Source organism: Lepisma saccharinum, chromosome 11, assembly GCF_977018435.1.
Source record: "Lepisma saccharinum chromosome 11, izLepSacc3.1, whole genome shotgun sequence".
In the NCBI taxonomy this organism is placed as follows: domain Eukaryota; kingdom Metazoa; phylum Arthropoda; class Insecta; order Zygentoma; family Lepismatidae; genus Lepisma; species Lepisma saccharinum.
In genome coordinates, this window is record NC_139239.1 from 21,183,510 (window position 1) to 21,208,525 (window position 25,016).

The 25,016-nt window shown below is 38.0% G+C and overlaps 1 protein-coding gene across 1 annotated transcript; it reads left to right on the top strand.

The window, feature by feature from the left end:
* The first annotated feature begins 2,566 nt into the window (after positions 1-2,566).
* Positions 2,567-22,020, top strand: LOC145995168 (uncharacterized). The gene is made up of 7 exons (XM_083131719.1): positions 2,567-2,686; positions 9,217-9,304; positions 10,698-10,863; positions 12,918-13,003; positions 16,938-16,982; positions 18,499-18,655; positions 20,125-22,020. Exons 2-7 carry the CDS (start codon positions 9,230-9,232, stop codon positions 20,229-20,231), a joined length of 636 nt encoding a protein of 211 aa, XP_082987845.1. The 5' UTR covers positions 2,567-2,686; positions 9,217-9,229; the 3' UTR covers positions 20,232-22,020.
* Positions 22,021-25,016: the final 2,996 nt, after the last annotated feature.

A 25,016-nucleotide genomic window follows, 5' to 3' on the forward strand; every position in this document is an offset into this window, starting at 1 on the left:
AGTAAAACCAATCTGTGGTAGAACTGTATGCCAAAGCTACTGATCTGAAAAATCATTCGGAAACACAAAAACAACATAAACTCAGATCTGGTTACTTCTGTTCTGCAAAACAGCAGAAAATACAGTTCAAACCGAAAAATTTAAACACTTCTAGTGCCGAAACTAGTTTAGCTTTATTCATTGCCGAACACTGTTCTTTGCTAACCGTGAATCACTTGTCCGAATTATGTATGCAAAGGTTTGGTGACAGCTGCAGTGCAGCAGGCATTCGCCTGCATAGAACCAAGTGCACAGAAATAACAAGCAACGTTCATGCAGTGCATTTTCTCGATGATTTAGTATCTGACATCGGCAATCAGTATGAAGTGCAGTGTTCAGAGGAAGAGGAAAGTGACGAGGAAATGTTGTTTTTATAGGCATACACGAATTTTTCAACTTTTTGCTATTTTTTAGAATTAAATTTTATTTAGAGACTTTTTCAAGAGCATTTACATTTCATTTAGCGACTTTCTAGCGGATTTTCTAAGGAGTTTTAGCGACTTTTACGTTCAAGTTGTTGGCAACACTGGCGGGGAGATCGTTGATCAGTCAGCTGTTTTCATTGTGTGCCAGTTCATGCGTTGCAAGAATTGTTACACTGTCAAAAGCTCGTTCCTGTTTCAGAGCAAATTGTTTGATTTCATGATGAAAGGGAAAACTCTACACAGCGAAAGCATATACGTAATATTTAACGTTGTTGAATATTTGGGGGGAAGTAAGCTACAAAGCGCGCAGCGACTGCAGTAATAAAACGGACACAGCAGAAGGGTAAAACGTCTGAAATACGAAGCAGGGCATTGTGGACTGAGTGAGTACTGTTATTTTCTTTCATACTTTATTATTCTCTTGATTTCGTGTGATTTTCTTATTTTGGTCACTCGGTTATTAAAAATGAACAACTGCTAGATAGATTACAACTGATTTTCTGCATGTTGTCTTTGGATCGGCTACCTTTTTTGCAGTAGCGGTTTCAGATAAAATTTTCATCCGGGCGAGGTGTTGCCCCTTCTTTTCCACCCTGGTGTTTCTACTTTCCACCTTGCTCCAATGTAAATCATGGACATGGTATTTACGGTTTTGATGACGAGAAATAATAGCCTTATTTTAAAAATACTTTTGAGTGTTACTGTTAAAGAACATGTTTATTGTATGTGTTATTTAATACATATATAATAACATCAAAGTAACAGTAATCACTTAGCTTAAATTCCTACATGATTTTGCAATATGCTTATTAAGTTATTCAGCAGTAACTTCAATTAATTCTTGATAACAATAAATCCAACTATTTTTAAAAACAAATAGCCACACACCTGGTAGACTGGAGACAGACATACACACACACACACACGCACGCAGTGAAACCGCATGCACGAGACAGAGAGGAAGAGATGATGACAGGCAGCGAGGGAGAAACAGAGAGAGAGAGAGACATGGAGAATGAGACGAGAAAAAGATAGAGACTAAGGGGAAGGAGACAGAGAGGGGGTGGAAGAGAGGTGGAGAGGATTGGCACAGGGAGAGGGAAAGAAACAGAGAGGAATAACATAAAAAGCCAGAGGGAATAACGGACGTAAAAGTAGCAGAGGCAGAGATGGAAGCAACTCATTTCTTATTGTGAGGTGATAGGTGAAAGTGTATCAAGTTTACGCTTTGTAGAGAATTGTAGACGTAACACACAAACAGAACACTTGGTTCCTTGGTATACCTATTGAGTATAAAACTACGTCAAAACGCGAATATTCACCAAAATAACAATGTTTGGGAGGTAGGGGGGGGGGAATATAAAAAATCGGGTTCCGAAGAAAGGGGAAAACAAATTAAAGTCTCGTTTATTTGGCTGATTACTATGCATGTGTGCGATGATGTAGTAGTGGTGTATTTGCTTGCCAATGTTTAAGTCCATATCGTGCTCACATAAACTATTCGGTCGGTTGGTTGATTGATTTGGTGTTTTAAGTCCACTTTATGCACAGTAAGGCTAATCGGGACTGGACCTACAGTTTAAAGTGGGATCCGAACCACTACGTGCCTCCACCGGGTATCGAACCCTAATCGGGACAGGACCTACAGTTTCAAGAGGAATGCGAACCAATGTGAAATATGCCACCGGGGATGGTGTAGAGGTTTGTATTCTCGTTATGTGACGTCCTTTTCTATCACTTTTGACTATTCATGTTGATGAGATGAAATTGATTAAGGAAAACTCACAAAGGAAGCCCAGTCCAAGGAATTTCTGTAGCGAGATCAACTTAACGCCTTCGACCGCCGCTGTCGTCTTGTAAACAAGGGATTTCTGGTTTGATCCCGGTTGAGGCACATTGCACAGTGGTCCCGCGTAGTTGTCCGAGTGGACTAACTTAACTTTGCCAAACGAAGTGCATGTGGGATTTCGCGCGCACGACTAAAAATCCCTTTAACCTTTTTGGTAAAATTTTCGCAAGTTGGTACACTGTCGACGGAAAAAAAAAAATAGCGTGAGTCCATCCCGCGTTAAAAGTTGAGATGAAAAAGCAACAAGGCGGGGCTGGCGTTTGTCGTACGAAGTTGAGTCCAAACTAGACGCCATCGGCGGGAGAACAACCAAGCGGAAACACAACACCGTGTTGGTTTGTTTGGTTTTTGAAGTAACTGGACCTAACAACACGTAAGGATTCATTTCGGCCTCCATTTTCTTTGCTGTTTATGATATTGGTGACTAGTTTTTCACATATACCGTGTCAGATGTTTCTTTATGAGTCGTGTTCATATGGGGAAGTGTGTGTTAGGATTGAAGAGAAGAGCTTATACACAGTGGGGAAAAGAGGTTTTTAATTCACGGGAGTACAAAAGTTGACCTTCAAACACGCACCGTGTCAGATGTTTGTTTATGTGTCGTGTTCATATGGGGAAGTGTGTGTTAGGATTGAAGAGAAGAACTTATGCACAGTGGGGAAAAAAAAGTTTTTAATTCAGGGGAGTACAAAAAGTTGACCTTCAAACACGCGCACCATCGCGCACACAAACACGTGTGTGTGTGTGTGTGCAGAACGTGAGCCATTTCATTGTGTAACAGACAGTGTGCGAATTAATGGGGGGGATGCCGGGGATTCCCCCCCACAAAATTACATCCCTGACAGAAGGAAAAGTTTTTAATCCCTGCCAGGGATGTTTTTATCCTCCCAATGAAAATGGAATTGAAAGTATATATCATTTCTTAAATGTTCAACAAACACCATTGAAATATAATTCGGAAAAATAGTTATTTAACTTTTGATAGGTACAATTGCATCCTACTTCACATCTGAAGTTCTATTTTTAAATAGCCCATTGTTTACTATTTACATTGTCATCGGGTGCAGAGGTTTTACAAGGAGCTCCCAAACTAATGCCTTTGGTCTGTCCATTGTTAACTACGAAAATCTACCGCCATGCCAAATATATTTGATTCATAAGCTTTATTCATTGTCACCACACGCCGTTACTGAGTTGAACAGATTTTCTTGAATGCTAAGTTTTCTTTTCGTCGAATTCAACGGAAAAGAGTAGGTACATAAAATGTATTCAATGTCTAAGTATGGCTCTTACATCTAGGGGGGGGGATGCAAATTCGGTGCAGGGGAAGCGAAAATCTATTCTCGTCCTGGGCGCTGAAATCTCTAGTTCAACTCTGATAAGGAAATGTTTCCTTTGGAGAGTCCATTAATATATATACACTATTATGGAACCCCGCTTTGTAATAAAGGGGTCCCGGGTTCGATACCCGGTAGAGGCACATAGTGGTTCGGATCCCACTTTAAACTGTAGGTCCAATCCCGATTAGCCTTACTGTGCATAAAGTGGGCTTAAAACACCAATTCAACTTATAAATCAAACAATTATAGAACCATAACACAATAAAAGTATGAACATTTAGTTATCATTATTAATAAAGAGCAATAATTAAATAAAATCTAACACTTATTAAAAACATCTCACTTACCTTTTAATTTCTTGACATTTTGAACCAGTTGTTAAAGGAATTAATTTGCTTAGTTTATAAATGTAGCAAATTAATTTGTATGTTTATAAATATAAATATATATAAATAAATTGATTAATCAATGTTATTAATTAATTATTTAATAATTCGGGGTTGCCCCCCCTCAAGAAAATCCTGGGTAAGAGCCACTGATCTAAGGTACTTAGAACTGCAAAGCAATAATTTAGTTTACTAATTGGTAACATATACAAATTTGCATACCAAAAAAAAAAAATTACCCCCATCATATGAAATCACAAATACGCCACTGAATGGGCATCCCCCAAAGCAAGAAGCTTAAGTCGCACACTGAGAACAGACCACGAGACTTTATATTCACATGAAAGAAAAAAATTGCATAAGCTCTATTTTTTTAGAATTTTATGGTTCATTTTGAGAATGTAGGTTCGTAATTCCGGAACAGATGGAGTTGTAGGTCTCATTTGAAAATTAACATTATGCAAAACCAGAAACTTGTAATGTGGAAGTTGTGAGCAAATGTATTCATTTTCATGTCTAGAAATGGAACCGAGACAGTGGCGGCGATTAGGTTGGCAAGGGGGCAGTTGCCCCCCTCACTATGCTGAACCGTATCTACCAAGGTAAAGTAAACTGTCCTTGCCCCTCCCTCCGCCCCTAGTTTTGGCACCCAATCGCCGCCACTCTATTAAGATGAGTCTAGACCTTGCAATCTCTCGTCTTGTGTCGTGTGTGATGAAGCCGTCTCATTCTCGCCTAGATTTGTGAATGTGCCTTGTTCTCGTGTCGATTTGTAAATGCCCGTCTCGTCTCAGTATAGTCTCGAAAATTGTCAAATTTATTTTCAGTCCACTTTATGTTCAGGTAGGCTAGTGGAATCCGAAACTGCAATTTGCTTCTAACGGGGATCGAACTCGGGACAAGGCGACAGTGGCACGTTATCTTATTTCTAATAACGAAATATATATACTAATATTATAATCATGTAATCTTACAAACTTTGGTAGCGTATAGGGGTCATTAAGGCAAACAGCTTTTCTTAATAACTGTTATGCATGACGCCTCGCTTCGACGCCACGAACTCTCAGAATTGTCTCCTGAATATATGCGAATTTGTGTTTGCAGCACATTTTCGCAATTGCCAGGGAGAACAAGAGAGGAGGGTACAGAGTGCCAGTTGCAAAGTACACAAACTCTTTCGGATTTGATTTGATTTGATTTAGTTTATTTTATTGATTGATTGATTGATTTAGTTTATTTTACTTCGCGTTTTGTGCCTCTTGGCTAATTTGCGAAGATGGGGATGAGTGATGAAATGATGAAATTGATGAATGGACATTCACAAACAACCAAGCCCGACCGGGATTCGAACCCGGGACCCTTGGCGTCGCAGCGCGATGTGCTAACCGCTCGGCCACAGGGTCCGGCTTAGTTTATTTTACTTCGCGTTTTGTGCCTCTTGGCTAATTTGCGAAGATGGGGATGAGTGATGAAATGATGAAATTGATGAATGGACATTCACAAACAACCAAGCCCGACCGGGATTCGAACCCGGGACCCTTGGCGTCGCAGCGCGATGTGCTAACCACTCGGCCACAGGGTCGGACAAAACTCTTTCGGAAACAGGGACGCCAACTTTTGCAAAACATTGGGTGGGCTCAAACGCTTGAGATCGAAAATTATCTCATAACTCCCCCCCCCCCCCCCACTTCCACGTATCATGACATTAATGCACATCAACAAAGCATCCTTACTTTTGAAAAAAGTGTTATTTACTGCTTTACTATTCCACCACGAATCAAGATAACAAATATGTAATAACAATAACGCGAAAAATTATCGGGTGGGCTCGGACCCCATGGGTCCATATAAGTTGGCGCCACTGTATCGGAAATTCGAAATGGTGCTATTACATAGTGATAATAAAAAAAATCTAAAATCCGATGGGGGGATCACTAGGGGAAATAGTGTGATATCATGTTTACAGGTCATCATAAATTAGAAATGTTTTAAGAGAGAGAAGAGATGGGGGCGTAACAGAGGAAATGCGGTGTTAAAAAAAACTGATAATTTGGTTTGTGTGGTGTCGAGCAGGGGCAAAAGATAATTAAGATGGGCTATGCTTCGAGTTTTCAGCAAGGTTCTCTCTTTAACCTCCTCCTTTGTTCTTCTGGTTCTGTCTTTCTTTCTATAGTTTTGATTTCGTCCGTTTCTCTGTCAATTTATCATTTTTTCTCTCTCTCTCTTACTTTGTTCCTTTTTCTTTATCTATCTTTCTTGGTTTTTCCTCTAGCTCCCTTTCTCTCTCAGTTTCTCTGCATGTCTCTTCCTCTCTCTGTTTTTCTATCTTTCTTCCTCCGTTTCTTTCTTTCTACCAGTCTTTCTCTTTTCTCTGTCATTCTTTCTCTTATTATCTCTGTTCCTTGAAGCCTAATTTTCTATCGGTTTGTGTCTAGGCATTTCTGTTTTTCTTACATTTGATTCTTTATCTCTCCCTATCTCTCTGTTGTTCTACTCTAGCCGATCCTCAATTTCTCCGTGTAATGCAGGTTATTTGTAGGGGATGGTCTTGTCTCGTGCGTAACTGTGTGTTTGTGTGTGTAAATGCCTGTCTCGTCCTCAGCCTTGTCTCGTGCGTGTCTGTGGCCTCCCTCATGGCGCAGTGGTAGCGTCGTCGCCCTGTAATCAAGGGGTCCCTGGTTCGAAACCCGATGGAGGCACATAGTGGTTCGGATCCCACTTTAAACTGTAGGTCCAGTCCCGATTAGCCTTACTGTGGATAAAGTGGACTTAAAACATCAAATCAATCAATCAATCGTTCGTGTCTGTTTGTAAATGGCTGTCTCGTTCTCGGCCTTGTCTCGATTTATAAACACTCGTCTCGGAATATGTAGCATAAATAATATATACAGCGCGTCACAGCACAAGCTTTCGCAGGGTAAGGAGGTCATTTACAGAAACTTTCTTCCTTGATAATATTTTTCTGATTAGAAAAAAATATATGCAGTCATGCTGCACAATTCACAAAATATGTGACCAATATAGAAATTTGGGACGAAAGCGATGCCGGAGGACGGAAGAGGGGACCTGCACCCGACAAATCCCGAAACCGTGCGATTCTCCTCCTAGCCTAGCCTGGGTTGGCGATACCGACGTTGGAAAATATCATTGTCAGTTATCGAAGCAGGAAGAACGCTTTTGGGGGGTACAGTGGAGCGCATAAGTGGTTACGTTTCTTCCAGTTTTGAAATTCGAACGTCTCGGGTCCTAATTGTGCTAGTAAGAAAATTCCAACGGTTCCGCATTAACTCTTGGGTCGTTTTCCCTTTGTGGGTGAATTGGGACCCAGAACGAACTGCCGCAACGCGAAGAAACCGCAACCGTTTGAGTTTCGTGCGTGTTGCATAACCTCAAATTTAAAAACGGGATATCTCGTGCTGCGATATGACTAATGAAAAATTTCCTACGGATATCCGTTCGTGGGAATCCGATTCGGACCTTCCGGTACAGTTTTTTGGGACCTCGGTACAGTGAGGTGCATAATAATCACGAATTTTCAAACTCTAATATCTCGGTTTCTAATTGTGCTAGGAAGGAAATTCCAACGGTTTCGCATTCAGTGGAGTGTACCCTTTCAGAGAATCATCTTCCCCAACCTAGGTGAGATTGGCGTCGTCGTCGAAGAAAAATATAACAATAGGTGATATCTACGAAAAAAATATCACGTTGGCTTTCATGTAGAATTTTACAAGGAATGGAAATTATTTATTTTATCACTTTTCATTATCTGAGGGCCTCAAACAGGGGTGCTCATAAGCGGGGGGATTATGGCGCAGATTGCGCCATCGAATTTTTTGGGGGATTTTTTCCCTTCAAATAATATAAAATTCAACTTTTATATATTTTTCCAAAACATATGCAAAATTTTACACCTTAAATGCACCATATTTAATCCATTAAATGAAGAAAAGAAAGTGTTTAAGGATGTTATCGAAGGGAGGGGCTGGGAGAGATATCCACCTCCAAAAAATTAGGCCTTATTTTACACATGGGTTCTGGGGGGTTTCTGAATTAAACGTTGGGGCTGGGGGCAGTATCCAACTCTAGGTCTTAGATTATGGCGGGTATTTAGTTAGAAGAGGATTGAGCATTAAATTGAGGGGGGTATCTAATTCTTGGGTATTACTATTGTCTTAGACTGTTGCGAAATTCTTGTGTGGAGACTGAGCATTATTTTTTTGAAGGAGGCAATATCCACTCTTCAATATCAACAGTAAGTCTAAAATTGGCTTGGAAATGATGGTGGTAGGATTGATTTAATTTAAAGGGGGAGATAGGAAGCTTTTGATAAAGTGTTAAATCTTAGGTTCTCACGGAATTTCTGTAGTACAGAGAGTTCGAACATTAAATTTTGAGAACTGTATTTAGCGACGTTTAGACTCCGAACGTGCCAAAAGAGAAGCTGGAAAAGACTAATTAATTATCTCGGGATCCTAAGAAAGTACTGACACCCCATTAAATTAATATTCTTGAAAGCCTGCAAAGAGATGGATATAAAAATGTTCTTGCTCGCTTCGCTCGCAATATTGTGTTGCAAGAATGTGTGTTTATTTGTAGCTTTGCTGGGGTGAATGTGAACTTTTATACTATAGGTACATTACAAGACATAAGCGATATTCTCGATATTCATTAATAACATCACTTAGTGCTTAGTGTGTATACTGCTTAATTTAAAGCAGGTGCATCATTTGGAACAAAAATATATCTAATCCGCATTTCTAACTTCACGTTCACAGAAAAGAAAAATCTATATTTACCACAAGAAACCGGGGGAGGGGGTTCATCCTGAGCTTTACTTTGTTGGAATTACTATATGGTTTGAGTGCGCGAATAATATAATTTGGGGGGGCACATGGCATGATTTGGGGGAGGGGATGGGCACCCCTGGCCTCAAAGATATAGTTCTCACAGGGCCTCACATTTTCTAATGATGGCCCTGACACGAGAGAAATTTAGAGAGTGAGTGAGTGTGAGTGTGTGTCGAGGTAACTTAATATATATGTGTGTGCAAACAATGACTTAACTACACATACCTAACAACCCCTCTCACTTTTCCCACTAAATTTAATTTAATCAATGAATATGAAGCATATTATAATATCAAAATAAGATATTATCTAAGAGCTCTATTCTTGCAGGTATTTATTCACAATGACTTGCCTCAGAAGATGTTGTTGTTGCTGCACTTTGCCAGTTGGAGCCATAGTCATTGGAACACTGGACATTGTAAGTTTTTCATTCTTTTCGTGTTCACAAGCTATTCTCAACGAGGTTGACAGGTTCAACAATATAGTGATGTTCGTGGGAGAGGAGAGGTGGGGTACATTAAAGAGTTGTGTATTCAATGACTTCTGACTTTGTACAAATAACATACAGTGTGTTTAGGGCAAAACCAGTGACGTGGCGTGACTTTTTCAAAAGTGTTACCGGCCATCAGACGTTATCATTTCCACCCTAACCCCCCCCCCAAAAAAAAAATGTGCCTTCGATATAGATTTTTGTTCATTTCGGTCTTTTCTTGCAATCAGCTGAGTGATTTAGCCACAATCACTTCTAGAAAGAACTACCACTCATGAGAGAGTTACCGCGAAAGTCCAGTGAATGGTGGTCGAGCCTTGTCAATTATTCATCTCTGTTTCTTTGCAAAGAGGTTGAAAGGGGAAGAAGAACCACACATTTCTCGGGTCAGTTTGACGTTTCTTCGGTGAGCAGACGACAGAATGTCACTCCTCCAGCGGTTTGAAGGGAAGTCCAGCTGTACGTAGTACTGTTGCCAACTTAGATTTTTGGAGCAAGGTTTGTTCAAATCACGAATTGTACCAAGGAACTATCTTTTCGTCTATTACCTAACTGGTCTAAGTTGTAGTTAAATCCATCCTTGGCTTTGCAGTCTACCTCTAGTTGCTTCACAGCAACACAGAGGTTTTAGGCAGGATTTAGCTCTTTTCTGCCAATCCAATATGACAACACTGGCCTGTGTCAGGCAGGCTGACCGGTAACTGGGCCTCTAAACAGACATATGAATAACCCCATAGCACACTTGTCCCAAAGTCTCTCCCCGCTCTTCCTTTGCATTCACACCCTCTCCTCTTGTTACCTCTTGAGGGTAGCGGAATGGCCTCCCTCTTCGCTTTTGTCGGCTGCAGAAAAAATGTCCTCTGCAATATACACTCGACTGCAACGCTGTCGGTTAACCTATTTTTAATTCTTTTACATTTTGCTGTTACCTGCGGTAACACCGGTTACATGCATGCCACGCCACGCCTCTGGTCAAGACAGTATCATGCTTTTCAATGGCTGCTTTGCTGTGTAACAATTTAGCTTCCTTTTCTAATTCATATATTCATTTTCATATCATTGCAATAAATAACTAAAGGATGAGTTTAACGCAATGAAAGCAGATAATTTCAAAATTTTGTATTACAAGCAATTCGAGTTTCATGTTTTTTTGTAAATTTCTGAATATGTCAACCACCCTCCCTTATCAATATGGTGCATAACTGTTTTAATACAAGAATATGCAAAATGAGTAATTTTCCATGTCCTTAGGAATAAGTGATAATTATCACTTTCTTGTAACTGCATGGAAGAACATTAAAGCAATACTCTTCTCTTTCAGGTTTTCTCTCTTATTGGTGTGGCTATGTTAAGCCTTGTAATTCATAATCCACCCCTGTTTTTCCCATACCAACCAGAAACTGAAAAACGATTTAATCATGTTAAAGGAACCACAGAAGAAATCCAGAAGCCTGTTGATCTAGACAGAGTTATAGAATGGTTGAATGGTAAATATGAGTATTTGAAGTTACTACTGCTATGGTATATAGTTTTGCAATACCATATGTTGAACACTTAACTTTATTGACAGCTGTTTATTTATGTGTGTGTGTGTGTGTGTGTACACACAGAGCATTCCTTGACATTCGCTACGAGACTCGGCGGCAAGCGGTCCGGCGTCAGAGCTTGTCTTTCCCGGTGAAGGGGGTCCGTGACAGTCGCACGCTACAGTCTGTTTTTTTTTCGCTCTCTTTCCCTTTCTTTGACGTTGCAGACTGACGCCAGTATAATCCTCCCTCGGAAGTTGTGTTGTGTCGTGTCCGTGTGTTGAAGATTGTGGCTTAATATGGCACCACAAAAGTTTACATTACAACAAAGGATTTATCTTGTCGAGTGTTACTGTGGAAAGAGGAATTGTGGAGGAGTGCGACGACGTTTTGCAACGAAATTTCCTGGTGTTCTCGTTCCACATAGGACCACTATATTAAACCTCGTAAAGAAATTTAGAGTAACAGGGTCAGTTCTGAATAAAAGTGGAAAGAAAAACCCACGTGTACTTACTGAGGAAAAACTCGATGGGATAGGACAAAGGTTAGAATAGTCTCCTCGGAAATCTATCCGCCGCCTCTCACAAGAAACGGGTGTTTCAAAAACCCTCTAGGTTCCCCGATTTGTCAGCCTGCGATATTTATTTATGGGGAAATCTAAAAAATAAAGTATACAAAGACAATCTGCACACCATCCATGAGTTAAAAGAGAGTATTGTACGAGAAATCGGGAGAATTACAGTAGACGAACTTGCACGTGTAAATGCAAATTTCCTTCGGAGATGCCAGGAATGTGTTGCAGCAGAGGGACATCATTTTCAACACCTTCTGTAGTCAAGGTTAGTACACAATATGAAAACTGTAATTTTAATTGAATTGAATTGAATTCAAAAGTCTTTTTATTTACTACAGAGCGAGATTCAGCCTGTCGCGGACCCCGTTCGCCGGGAAAGACAAGCGCTGACGCCGGGACGCTTACCGGCGAGTCTCGTAGCGAATGTCAGGGAATGCTATATATATATATATATATATATATATAAATAGATAGATATATATGATATGGGTACAGGGTACTTTATGAAGATAGACATTAATTTTGGCAAATCATAATATTGCTGGTTACCGTTAAATCCCGAATATGTGATATGTAGTCAGAGACATGTGAATTTGTAACTTTTATGATTGGTGCTTTAAAGCATTGTGCACCCTGTCCTACACACAAATACATAGATTGCAGTGTTGCTTAAAATTAAGCCGAATTCTTGCCAGGCATGGGGTAAAAATAATACATAGACCACCAACAAGGCCAGAGCCCTACTCACTCCTCCCAGCGAAAGATGACTTGGAACTCCACATTCCAGGAGTATATCACAAACCCTGTGGGGACAATAGGGGATGGGAAACAGAATGCACCACTAAACAGCGACATAATGAACTTCAGAACTGTTCCAATCAGAAAAGTCGGGACTAGCAGAACACAGCATCACCATTTCAGACATTATAATAACAGTCAGATGTTCAGGTTACTGGGACAGAAGAATAAAGGAAGCCATAACCATTGCATGAGAAAACACGAATCTGAACAGGGACATGAGATTCCTCCCCTTCTCCAGACCACTAGATAAGCTAAAATCACACAAATGAATCAGTATTTCACATTGTGCCACTGCACGTCACACATCCACCTTTTTTACTGGTTTACTTTGCCTGTAATTATCGTCATGCACTTTTAATTTACCCAGTAGATGGCATAAAGTATTTCAGGACAAGCATGTGGGATTTTCGGCTACCAATGAGGCTCGTACCAGTGTACAGCTAGAACAGCGCATGCTACATTGAAAATTCAAGTGCTTTGGATTCAAACTCACCTATTTCCTACAACTTTCCTCTCTTTCCATATGTACGTGTATGAAATAAATTTGACTCTTGTGCATGGCTATAAGTACAATAAATACACTTAAGAGATTAATACTGTACGTATATATCCTATAAAGTGACTTTTCTGTATGTTTCAGGTGTCAAATCTGTTGCAATTCTTTATGAAACATCATTTCTTATTCAATTGGTTTGTTCTGTTCTTCTCATAGTAGCTATTATTTTGGTAAGTACTTATGATTTATAAGCAAAGAAAACAGTAATTGTAATTTGGGAATCTTAACTGAAAAGATTGCTTGGCACAAAAGCCAGAGATTAAAATATGAGCATTCTTTGGTTTAATTAATTGTATTGCATAATATTGTCACATGTAAGGTTATTTGAGGACAAAATAGAGATTCTTATATTTTCACATTGGTAGAATGCAGTCATGTGGCATACCAGCATTATAAAACTACTAGAATCAAGGTTAGAAAGAGATTGATCTAAAGAATCAACAGCCTGGATGTGTGTGTGTATACAGGCTGTTTCTGTGACCATGTTACAGACTTGCGGGGATGATGGAAGGGAACAAACACAACAAAATGAGATAGGGAAATGTTCCAGTCCAAAGTTGGAACCATAAAAGAAAGGGGAAAGAAACCACTGTGCATGACCTGGAGAACACGTAATGTCAAACTCGACGTGTGTAGTCTAGAAGCACGAGTGTCGCAGCTGCAATCAGTGCATACTGGCTGATATGGTGTTTATGTATGGACGAGCAAATGGGAACTGTAGAGAAGCAGAGAGGTTGTATCGGACCATGTATCCAGGGTGCAGACATCCAGCGCACACCTTGTTTCCCAGACTTTTCCAACCATTACGGGAAACGGGGCAAGTGCAACCTCAATTCCATGAGCAAGAAGGACAAATAACTGCAAGGACACCCAACCTTGAAGAAGCAGTGCTGGTGGAAGGACAACCATCCATTAGTACACGACCTGTGGCACGTGAAATTGGTGTGGCCCATAGTACTGTTTGGAAAGTTCTGAGGGAGCAGCAGCTGCACCCTTACCATCCACAGCGTGTCCATGCCTTGGGTCCAGCTGATTTCGCACCCCATGTCATGTTTAGTGAATGGTTACTGCAGCGCTGTGTGGTCGACCCCCTGTTCAATGCCTATGTGCTTTGCTTTTCACTAATGAGGCCTGTTTCACGAGAGACAGGATGCTGAATAGTCACAATAGCCGATGAAAATCCCCGTGCCACAATCGTGAAGGGCCATAAAGACAGATTTCTTGTAAACATGTGGGCGGGCATTGTCGGCGAACATTTAATAGGTCCGTATCTTTTACTGTCACGATTAACTGGACCAGTGTACACTGTGTTTCTAAGAGACATCGTCCCCGAGTTATTGGAACATGTACCACTTCTCATTCGTCACCACATGTGGTTTCAGCATGATGGGGCCCCAGCCCACTTCATAGCTGGTGCTCGTGATATTCTGACTCAGACCTTCCCACAGTGGTGGATATGAAATTTGTAGCTAGACATAAACAGGGTTTAAAAAGAAACTGGCTTTTTTGAATGCGCTTCTTTCTTATTTTGGTAGGCTTATTAAATAAATCTATGTAGTATAAACATATTCTCACAACTAGAGTAGTAGTTTTTTTTTTTTTAAAATAGAACCTGATAGTATGATATGATTTTCAATGTTTGAATTTGTTATACGAACATGTACATTGAGGCAAGAAAGAAAATACTGCTCTACCATTTGAAAATCTAGCATCAAATCTCTTTACATTAAATTTTGTGTAAACTGATTTAAATCTAATTTTATATTTGACATAATTGAACTATGATTATGCCATAGTTCATATATTAATATTAATTGAGGGTGCATATTGATTTCCATATAAACTTTAAAGATCACAAATGTATTTGAGTGAAATTTTTGGGTTCAGAGCATCAACTTGTAAGAAATACATTTACTGGTCTCGCAAAGGGTGAGAACTACTGCAACAAGCAGCCAAAATACATCACTAGTTGCTCCGTGACCAGTTTAGCGGACATTTCACCAAATTGTACATGATGTCCTGGAAAGCCAGAATACAAACGGTCAGATGTGCTCAGTAGGACTACAAATTTAATTCTAACCCTAGCTTACCCATGCCATACAAGAAACTTACATACTAGGGGGGGGGAGGGGCAGCTCACAGGCCCACACTTTCTTTTTTATCACTAAAATTCAAGAAACCATTTTATTATTGAATCACTGTTTCCTTTGCTGATTATATACGTTAAGATATTTATTCATTATAATAATTACAAACATTACTATCATTAATAAAAAATAATAACCAATTATTGAAATCATTCACTAAAACACAAAATCCAAAACTTTTTATTAATGCTTTTTTGTTTGTAGAAGTGCAGTTGTTTATTACATATAATAATTACAATAATTACCACCATTAGCAACCAATTGTACACTGTCACTGGCATGAGTGTCTCGAATGAGACACATTCAAAGATGGTGCCTGATATGCCGCCTAATTACATTACTTTTTAATGTTTTATGAACAAAAGTAATACAGAAATATTGGGAACGTCCTAGGGAACAATGTAATTTATTTTCAAACAGTTGAAAAATCTAAAAAAGAGATGTGGTGAGCCTACAAGTAAGACTTTGCCTTTTGTCTTTCTGATTTTGTCTTAAAATAAATAACCCGAGATTATTTCTCAGTATTTCATTGATTAGCAGTTTTATAATCAAGTGGATTTAACAAGATGTTTTATGGTGTAATCAAGGAGTCCTGAGTTTCATCCAGTGTTGTATCCTGAAAATTTGACCTGGTTTACCGCAACAATTCTTATTAACTATATATATTTATTATACATCACCCTATCTAGATGAATTATGTATAATTAGAAATTAAACACCAATGCAGGCATGCAAGTAAAACAAAAACACGAGTCCAACAACTTTAAAATTTTCTGACAATTTCGATATTTTTTATAAAATTTCCATTTTCACAGAATAATTGGAGCCGAATTTCCCTTCACCAAGGGAAATTTTCCTTTATGTAGCAACACTGCCTCTGCCAAGTATGACACAGTAACAGAAAGGAACAAGCAGTTTTCTCCTGCCAGCACTGTTTCCAGCAGTTAACTGACTGTGCAGGACACATGATTTTAAATAGCCCCCCCCCCCCCTTGCACTTTTTCTTTGGCTCCCACGCCCTCCATGCTAACAATTTTGGAAGAGACCTGGTCATCAGAAGGATGCGATGGAGAATGATAAGTGGTGTCATAAACCAGTCTTGAAGTTCTTTAAATTCGGGTTTAAAAGCTTGTTTTATTAGTTTGCATAATATATGATGAGTGATTTTTCACGTAAAAAAAAAAGAGAAAAGTTGGTTTACCAATGGTAAACACTGTAACATGAGGAATACGCCAGTAGATCAATCCCAGTAGAGGTGCATTGCACAGTGGTTTGAATTGCAGGTCCAGTCTCAATTATCTGTTTCTAGTTTCAAAACCCTGGGATTTAATTTACTTGGAATTGCATTTCCTAATCTTCGGGAATTCATCACATTCAGGCAATGGCAACATCATGATTGAGAATTGGGGGATTACTTATCATTCTCTTGGCATCCCCAAATAAGCAATAACTAATCCTGTAGAATCACCTAACCTTAAAAACCTTCAATTTACTATGAGCATAAACGAGACTTAACTGTTACCTAGTTAAATGGCTAACTCTCTCACCTTTGGTATGGGTGGTTCCAGGTTCGATTTCCAGTGGGAGCCCCAAAATTCTGACATTGAGCCAGCATTCTGAGGACAATTGGGCAGCTACTTGAAACAAATTAGTAGCGCTACTGATCTCAAACACCAGACGAAAGTGGTGATGTGACTCAATGTGCTGATCACATCATTCACTGAAGAAGCCCTCCAAGGGTTATTGTGCCTTGGATGTTTTTTTTTTCTTTTTTCAATTTTTATTTTACCAATTGGATTGGAGTATATAGGTTGTTTTACAATATGTGTAACACTGTTTCTTACTGGAGAGATCATAAACTGATAATTAATGCTAGGTACTCTATTTGCCTTTTCTGAAGTTCGTAAAATATTGCAAAATGACATGTTTGAAATTCTTTTTTCACTATTTTTTTCAGGAACCTAGTACAGGGATAATTTCATCTCCTTGTAGGAGTTTACCCGTAAGTTTGTAAGAATGTGATATATGTGATTTCTAAAGTCATTCTTTGAATTAAATAAATCTTTAAAGAAGATAAGTTCCAAAACAATTACATGAAATGGGAAATAATGTGTTGTAAAAAGTAAAAAGTCTACTTTCTTCATTAACTACCACATTGAGTACTGATACTGTACTGACAGAGTTAATATAATCATTGTTGAAAATAGATGAACTGTATTGGCTTAACAGGTCTAGATCTGTAAGAATTTAATGTAGTCATGGGTGTCCGGAAGGAAGGAAAGCCCCCTGGAATATGATTGTCAGCTTAAGTATACATTACACACACATTATTTCATTTCAGTCACAGTTAATTGTTATAAGTGACTGATAATTTCAAGATACTGATTTATCACAGAAGTATGATAACTTCAAACTGAATGAGTATTCAGGGGAATGCATTGTTTGCACCTTGTGGAAAAAAAAAAGAAGATCCCTTGCTTGCCTCTCTGGAAAATATCTACTAACAGTGGAAAAACATCAAAATGATTTTTTTTTAAAGGGATGCCTTGCCTGTTTCCTCTCTTATTCTCTCTATTAGGTCACTATTTCTCCTTTTCATTGTGCAGATCCAAGAAAACATTGCACATCAATACAACGATGTATCAAGCTTGATGTTACACTATCAACTTTCCATTTACACAAAAAGCAAAAACGAATAAATAAATTAGGTGTCATTGTAACAGAGATGTAGTAGGCTGATGTGTTTCCAGAAAAAATAAGCAGTGGGCTCATTTTAATTCAAACTTGGATAATTTGAATTACTTGTTAATTCGAACAGAAGTTCATTTCCCTTGAAATCATCTTTAATGGTAAGTTTTTGTTAATTCAAAATTGTTTTGTGTCCCCCTGGAATTTCGAACTGAAAAGAGTCTTCTGTGTATATACATTTATGTGTGTGTGTATGTAGCCTAATAACCCGTGGCATTACAGCCTGTGAGGTCCAGTGCCTACCTACCAACTGCCAGCCTCACTTTCATCAGACGTGGTCAATCATCCAACCAGTTACAAGGTGACGTGTGGTCAGCATGACAAACCCCCAGTCGTTGTTGAAGGTTTTCTATGTTTGGGTTACACTACTCATTTGTAGCTTCCTAATTTACTCACGATGGTGGTTGGCCATACACAGACTGAAATCTCAGGAGAAAAGTTAAGCTTCCCACAGGCGACCCAAACCTGAGTGTGTCCCGTACCTAGATCTCAAAGCTTGCATCTTGAACAGCACGGCCACGGTGTGGGACATACATACCCTAATTCAATGTCTAAAAAGACGAAACTGATGGCAATCTACGTGCATGGTTTTTTAAATAAATAATTTGGATGGTTTCATATTGAGAGCAAGTTTTCCTTTAAGGTGCGGAACATTTGGTGTGGGGGCATGTAAAAGTTTCGAAAGGGACAGTGCAGTCCTAATAAATAATTATGTTTCTGCATAGAGTACTAATTTGAGGATTACTATTACTACTGTTATTATTTTGCAGAGCAAACGCCGTATGTTATTGCCATGGTTGGTTGATAAGATGATCCAAATTGTTGCAGCAGTTGCAGTGGTTGTGTTCGTATTCACAGCAGAACCTTTCTCGAAGAAATCGATGGAACTTTTGATGCCACTCATACTTCTACATTTCCCTTTTGCAGGTTTGTACCTTGAAATCTCAGTCCAAGAATCACTTTTTAATTATTTGATGTATTTTCAAAGGTCAAACTGGAAAGAACTTTGTATCCTTCAATTTTTTCAATGCTTGATTTTAAATAAAGCTGTTAAAATATACTACCATTAAATATTTAACTGTCTTTAGTTTTCTGTTTATAAGTTCAAATATTTTATTCTGCATTGTCATCAGCAGCTGTAGAGTTTATTCATGTACCATTAAGTAGTAGAAATCTACATAAATATATTTATGAAAGCAATAGAACAAAATTACTTTCTAGTCATTCGATTTTTAACATATTGTAGAAGCATATCAACTTTTTTACAAAATAATTAGCGGTTATTTGTATATTGTAGGAAAGATGTTTGAAATGTGATGAAAATCCATGAGAACAAACAAATATATCAAAATAAATTTAAATAATCAAAGTATGGAACTCAGCCAGGATGGTGAAGAGGCACAAGGTAGAATTCACACTCACTCTATACATGTTGCTCAGTTCCACTGAGTATGTTCTTGCGTTCAAAATTTGAATTTAAGTCCACTTTATTTACAGATAAGCTAACCGGGACTGACCTACAGTTTAAAGTGGGATCCAAACCACTGTGCAATGCACCTTAACTGGGTATCAAACTCAGGACCCCTTTATTACAAGGCAACGACGTTAGTACTATGCCATCAGGGAGCTCCTCGTTCAAAAGTAAATAAAAGGAGCAACACATTTATCACTTCTAGGTGATTCATGAAGCACCTCTTCAACATTATATAGTGATGTGGATGTCGATTGAGCATCACTTGAGAGTTCAATATCGGGAAAAACGTTCGCAATAACGTCACCACACTGCTACGATGCACTTTCAAATGGTGTGAAATTTTTTCAATTCTCACGAGACTCAATACTAGACTTTTTGAAAAAAAAATAAATCAAAATTGAACTTTGTGGTTGCTTAGATTGTTTAGACATATTGGCGGATTGCAAACAACACTGTAAAGATTTATGTTCAATTAGAAACACGCCAATACCGCTCTCAAAATCTACTATGAACGTGCACGATAATTCATATCTGGATTGTCTCGCAGTTCTTACCAACAAAGCATTTCATAATAGTTAAGCTTATTGTCGTTTGAACTCAGAAATTCGAACGTGCCGCGGTAAAAAATGGGAAGGTGGACTGGTGACATTCTTGTCGGCCTAGCCTCTCTCTGCATTAGCCACTTACAACAAACTGTGGATTCGAAAAGACAATAAATATTGCGATTTAAAAATAATTAGATGCATGAGATCATTGATCTATCTGTCACTGCTAGACTCACTACTCCTCAGTGCACGTCACTGAAAGCAATGCAAAATCAAAATGCAATTTAATGAAATGAAATATAATTCTGACATAACACAAATATCAGTACTGGTTTTCATTTGCTAAAAGTTTGAACTTAAATATATTTTTGTTTCAGTTATCAACTTGTATACCTGGTTTCCTGTTCTTGGAGTGTACAGAGAACTTTGTGAAGAAGAGATGCACTCTGATCAACGAAGACTGATGCAGAAACCTTCTGACTAACAACAAAGGATAACAATGAACATTTACATAAGTTCAAATGTTTGTGTTCAAATTTTTGTATATTTTTATTGAAAAATTTAGTATGTTGGAAGTACCTGTTACACACGTGAAACTAAAGTGCATAAATATTTTATGTCATAAAAGAGCAGATGTAAATACTGACAGATGTAAATATTCTAAATGAAATACTTAGTTTATGAATTAGCCTCTGATAATACTGGAAATAAGCTATGCAAGTATAACATAGCTGCTTCCATGTGTAATTGTCTGCCACAATTTTAAATAGACATTAGATAAAGAAGGAAACCAAAAATTTTGACAAATAATATGGAGAAAAGAACATGAATCAAATATTCATTATCATTAATGAACTACCTCATTTATGTTTCTATTTAGTTATTTTTTTAAAGTTCTTTCATACTTCTGATGACAAGAATGAATGGTGATTAGATAAAATACACGAAAGAAATAAATAAACGTCATGCCCTAGTTGGGACTCAAAGCCATAATTTTTACCAGCGATTTAATGAGTCAAATCTTTAATGTACCCGCCCACTGTGTTGGCTGCCATATAATCATAGTCATAACCTTTATGTATCTGTCGACCCATTTATACATAGGTATGAACATCATCAAGACACATGATTACATAATAATAAAAAAACTATAATGTATGGAATCATTATAAAAAAGTAAAACTGTTTCTGCAACTGCAAAAATCTACTGAAAAGCACTAAACGTTAGCTAAGTGTGTTTTCAAAACAGCCCTGCCATCGGCTTCTTACCAGCATGCACTGCAGAGTGACGAAAGTCGGCACATCAATTGCTTCTTATGCTCCCACGTAAATTAGCTAGACCTCTAATTTAAACCATATGGTAGTCAGATGTGAATGACTGAATGTTACTGTGCCTATAATTTTATAGATGTATTATAAATGTACATGTACAATGTGACAATTCCAAACTTTTGTAAAGTTGAATGGATGCTAATAAATAAATAAATCCATCAATCATAGTTCATAGTAGTAGGTGAATTGTTGCAGTAATTCTATGCCGATAAGTCATTGTCACAAATAAGGGACATTTTGGCATCCCGTTTTATATTCAAAAGAAACTGGGACAGAGACTCGAAAAAAGAGGACTATCCGGCTAACATGGAATGTCTGGTCACACCAGTGCTTCCCAATGTATGTGTCGTGGCACCCTGGGGTGCCGTGCCTGGGTTACAGGAGAACCGTGAAATGTTCCAAAATTTTCACTGAAATGACCCTTATTCCAAATATGGGCTTTTTCAGTACTTCTTACATGTAAAATGTTTCTGAATTTGGAATACGTGTTTATTTTTTTAACTTCAGACAAGCAACCTAACCAGACTAACTGAATGTTACAAGTGTTAAATAGGCCTACATTCTGACTTGGGTGCCACGGAAAAATTTTGAAACACTAAGGGTGCTGTGAAATGAAGAAGTTTGGGAGCCCCTGACACATACCATTCTATAAGATGTATTGCACCAGTTTACACTATTTATACACTGCATTTATAATACTGAACAATGAAAAATATGTGCATAGTATATACTTTTCTTTTATGAATATTATAATTATACATGCATATAGCCATTTAAAGAAAGCATGTGTATGTGTATGTAATATTCTTTGAACTCCTGTATGAAAATATTTAGAACACTAAGGTGTATATGATGAATAGATAGCATTTTGTTTTATTTGCTTGTAGTATTTCCTTATATTCATACTATATTTAAGACTTAGAAGAAAAATAAATGTTTAAATCTCTAATTGTTGCTTTGGCTTTGTCCATGTTAATACCACCTGCATATGGCGTTATTTGATTCATGTCATTGATATACAGGATGAATAACAGTGGGCCAAGTATAGACCCATGAGGAGCATCTATCTTTGAGAATTTAATCTAGAAGAAAAAGGTTTAATAGATGTCTTACATGTCTGCTCAATTTGAGTTCATTGCATTATCAGAAATAAATGACTTGATTAGGTTAAATGTGCCTCCTCGAATATCTATACTAAACACCAGGGGCGGTCCGTGAATTTTACAGCAAGGGAAGCACATATCGTAAGAAATTTTAAAAAGCATTATTATTATTATTATTATTAACGCCTCCTTTATAAATTCTTCTATCACTAGATTGTAGAATTCATCGTCTGCACATTCAGTTCAGTTTTAGTAGCTTCTTCTCAATCACTGTCGTTGGTTATTTCTACATTAACTGTGAATTCGGTGAAATGATGAAAAAGATCGTTCAGCACTAGACACAGGAATTGTTTAAACCAACGAACTTAACTTGAACAATTCAAAAAAGCTTTCCTTCAAGTAAATCAAAGGTTTTTGTACTCCCATCGAGATATATTAATCTGAGGAATAAGCAACACTTACAGTCCTGCAGAATTAACTTGAGAGAAATGACCACTCTGTGAGTGATGCAACTGTGCTTGAATTGGCTAGAGTGGGGGACTTGCCTCTGTAATGGGCCAACGGAAACTCTAATGTTCGGGCACGCGAAATGTTACCAACTGTTGAAAGGACTCACGTGCAGTGACTGTTGAAGCAAGCGAAGTGGCAGTGTTTCCAAATTACGGATTAAAGGTAAAGAATAAACTGTTTATCCATTTATTGTGTAAGATAGAATACTTATAATGCTTACAATTTTCTTAGCATGTCCTCTTAATACAGTGATATTTCCGTTACACAATGTACTTATCTTTTAAATCCCCCATCTCCTGTTGTCAGCTGATTGCCCGTGATTCGCGTGAGAGTCAAGCGTTCGCTGTAGGTTGGTACTCTGCAGCGGCGTTGGCAGCCATTTGTCTCAAGTTAATTCTGCGGGACTGTAGTTCACTTCTGTGACGAGCCATGTCAAATGTTGACCATAACTCAATTTCAAAGAATAAAAAGTGTCTTCAGGAAAACTTTTTTTGCAATCTTTTTATAAAATAATTCTAAAAACTTTAATTTCTATTTTTGATTCATTATCAACAGCGCAAACTGCAAGTTTATTCTCATAGTTGCAAATGTTGTCAGGAGAATTTCAGTGCAGATTTGAGTTTGCCAATGACGCTGTGTTGTTTAAGTAAATTCTTCATGTCATCGAAACCTGAACTGCTCCACACCCCCTTTTCATTCGAAAATAGGTCCTCCCAGATGGTAGAGTGGTAACATCGCCTTGTAATAAAGGGATACAGAGTTCGATACTCGGTGGAGGCACATAGAGGTTTGGATAAACTTTAAACTGTAGGTCCAGCCCCAATTTGCCTGTCCATGCATGAAGTGGGCTTAGGAGCAGAACTCATTTGAAAATGGGATCCAAAGCCAACAATAGAGTTTTAATGCTCTTCTGCAACCACCTTTATTCCACATTGGTCTGGATTAAATTGTCGAACATATTTTTTCGCTATTATACCCGGTAGTCTAAATCGGACATTGATCTACCACCAGAAATAACCCTCTCTTCTCTTCAAATCTTCCTGATCTCAAGCCCTGGACGAAGAGTGTTTCCAGCTCCCACCTACTCTCTCCCCTGCACCATTAGCTAGCTGGTGCAAGACCCGGAATGAGTTCTGTGGATTCATTTCCTTAGAGTCAATTGAACCGCACTGATTTAGTCAACTGTTAAGTATGATTTTTAAACCTATGTTTTTCATACAAATTCCAGAAATAACGCACATGAAAAGTACTGGGATAACTGACAACACAAAATTCACTGTAAATGAAGAAAAATTATTGCAAAATATTCTTTTTAGGAAGATTTAGTTCAAAAGAAAGTGTGAGGCTGGAATGAGTATCGGTCATGCATTCCCTATGCCGAAGATCTATGAAGAATGCTGAATGCTCCCTTTCCCGAGGATGAGCGACACGGACACACGTCTCGCAGTTTTTACAACAGCCCTTAGAAGTAGATATACGACTACATAAGAATATTTTGAATGAAACTGTAAAAATAAATTGACCACATAAACGCAGTTAATACTTCTACTTCGTAAGGGAATGATTCCTTCCATACATTCCATGGAATGCATTGTATGCATAAGTGTATTGCGAATGCTTTCAACAGATCTAGGAATACTGTACTTGGAATATCATTATCCACCAAGGCATCAGTAATTATTTTTACAAATTGTACAGTTGCAGTTGTTGATTTATCTTTTGAAAACCATATTGATATTGAATTTAGAGCATGCATTTTATTGGAGATGATTTTTTCAAGTATTTTGGAGAAAGCTGGTGTAATTGCAGCGATGTGTGTTAGGTCCCTTTTTGCAAATTGATTATAACAATCTTTCTAAAAACTCTTTGGGAATACAGCATTTCTTATTGATGATCTTAAAGCAAATAGTAGTGGTTCGAATAGACAGTGCACATTTTTCTCACTAGATAGATAGACCAACCATCAATGCAATGCGATTTCTTTTCAGCTTTTTTTTCTTTTTGACACAAGATGAGAAATAGGGTAAGATAGTGTAACTTGTCCCATATTTTCAAAGGATACATTATTATATATAGACCATGTTAATCTAGTATAATATACAATTTATGATATGTGAAAAAATGGTTCTCATTTTGGTGTTTCATGATTCCTATGTTTATTTTTCTTTGGGGTCTAACATAAATGCATATCAGTATTCTACTAAGATATTTTGCTTGTATTTACTCTTTTATCTCTTTCCCAAGTGAGCTGTGTGTTGGTGAAGACTTTGACCATATTCATCGGATATCTTCCCCTTTGATGTCGGTTGAAAATACCTCTGCAA

Coding starts and splice junctions, on each gene's coding strand:
- LOC145995168 (XM_083131719.1), top strand. CDS start 9,230: ATGACTTGCCTCAGAAGATGTTGTTGTTGCTGCACTTTGCCAGTTGGA. Junction 9,305..10,697: donor TCATTGGAACACTGGACATT/GTAAGTTTTTCA, acceptor CTTCTCTTTCAG/GTTTTCTCTCTTATTGGTGT. Junction 18,656..20,124: donor TCTACATTTCCCTTTTGCAG/GTTTGTACCTTG, acceptor TTTTTGTTTCAG/TTATCAACTTGTATACCTGG.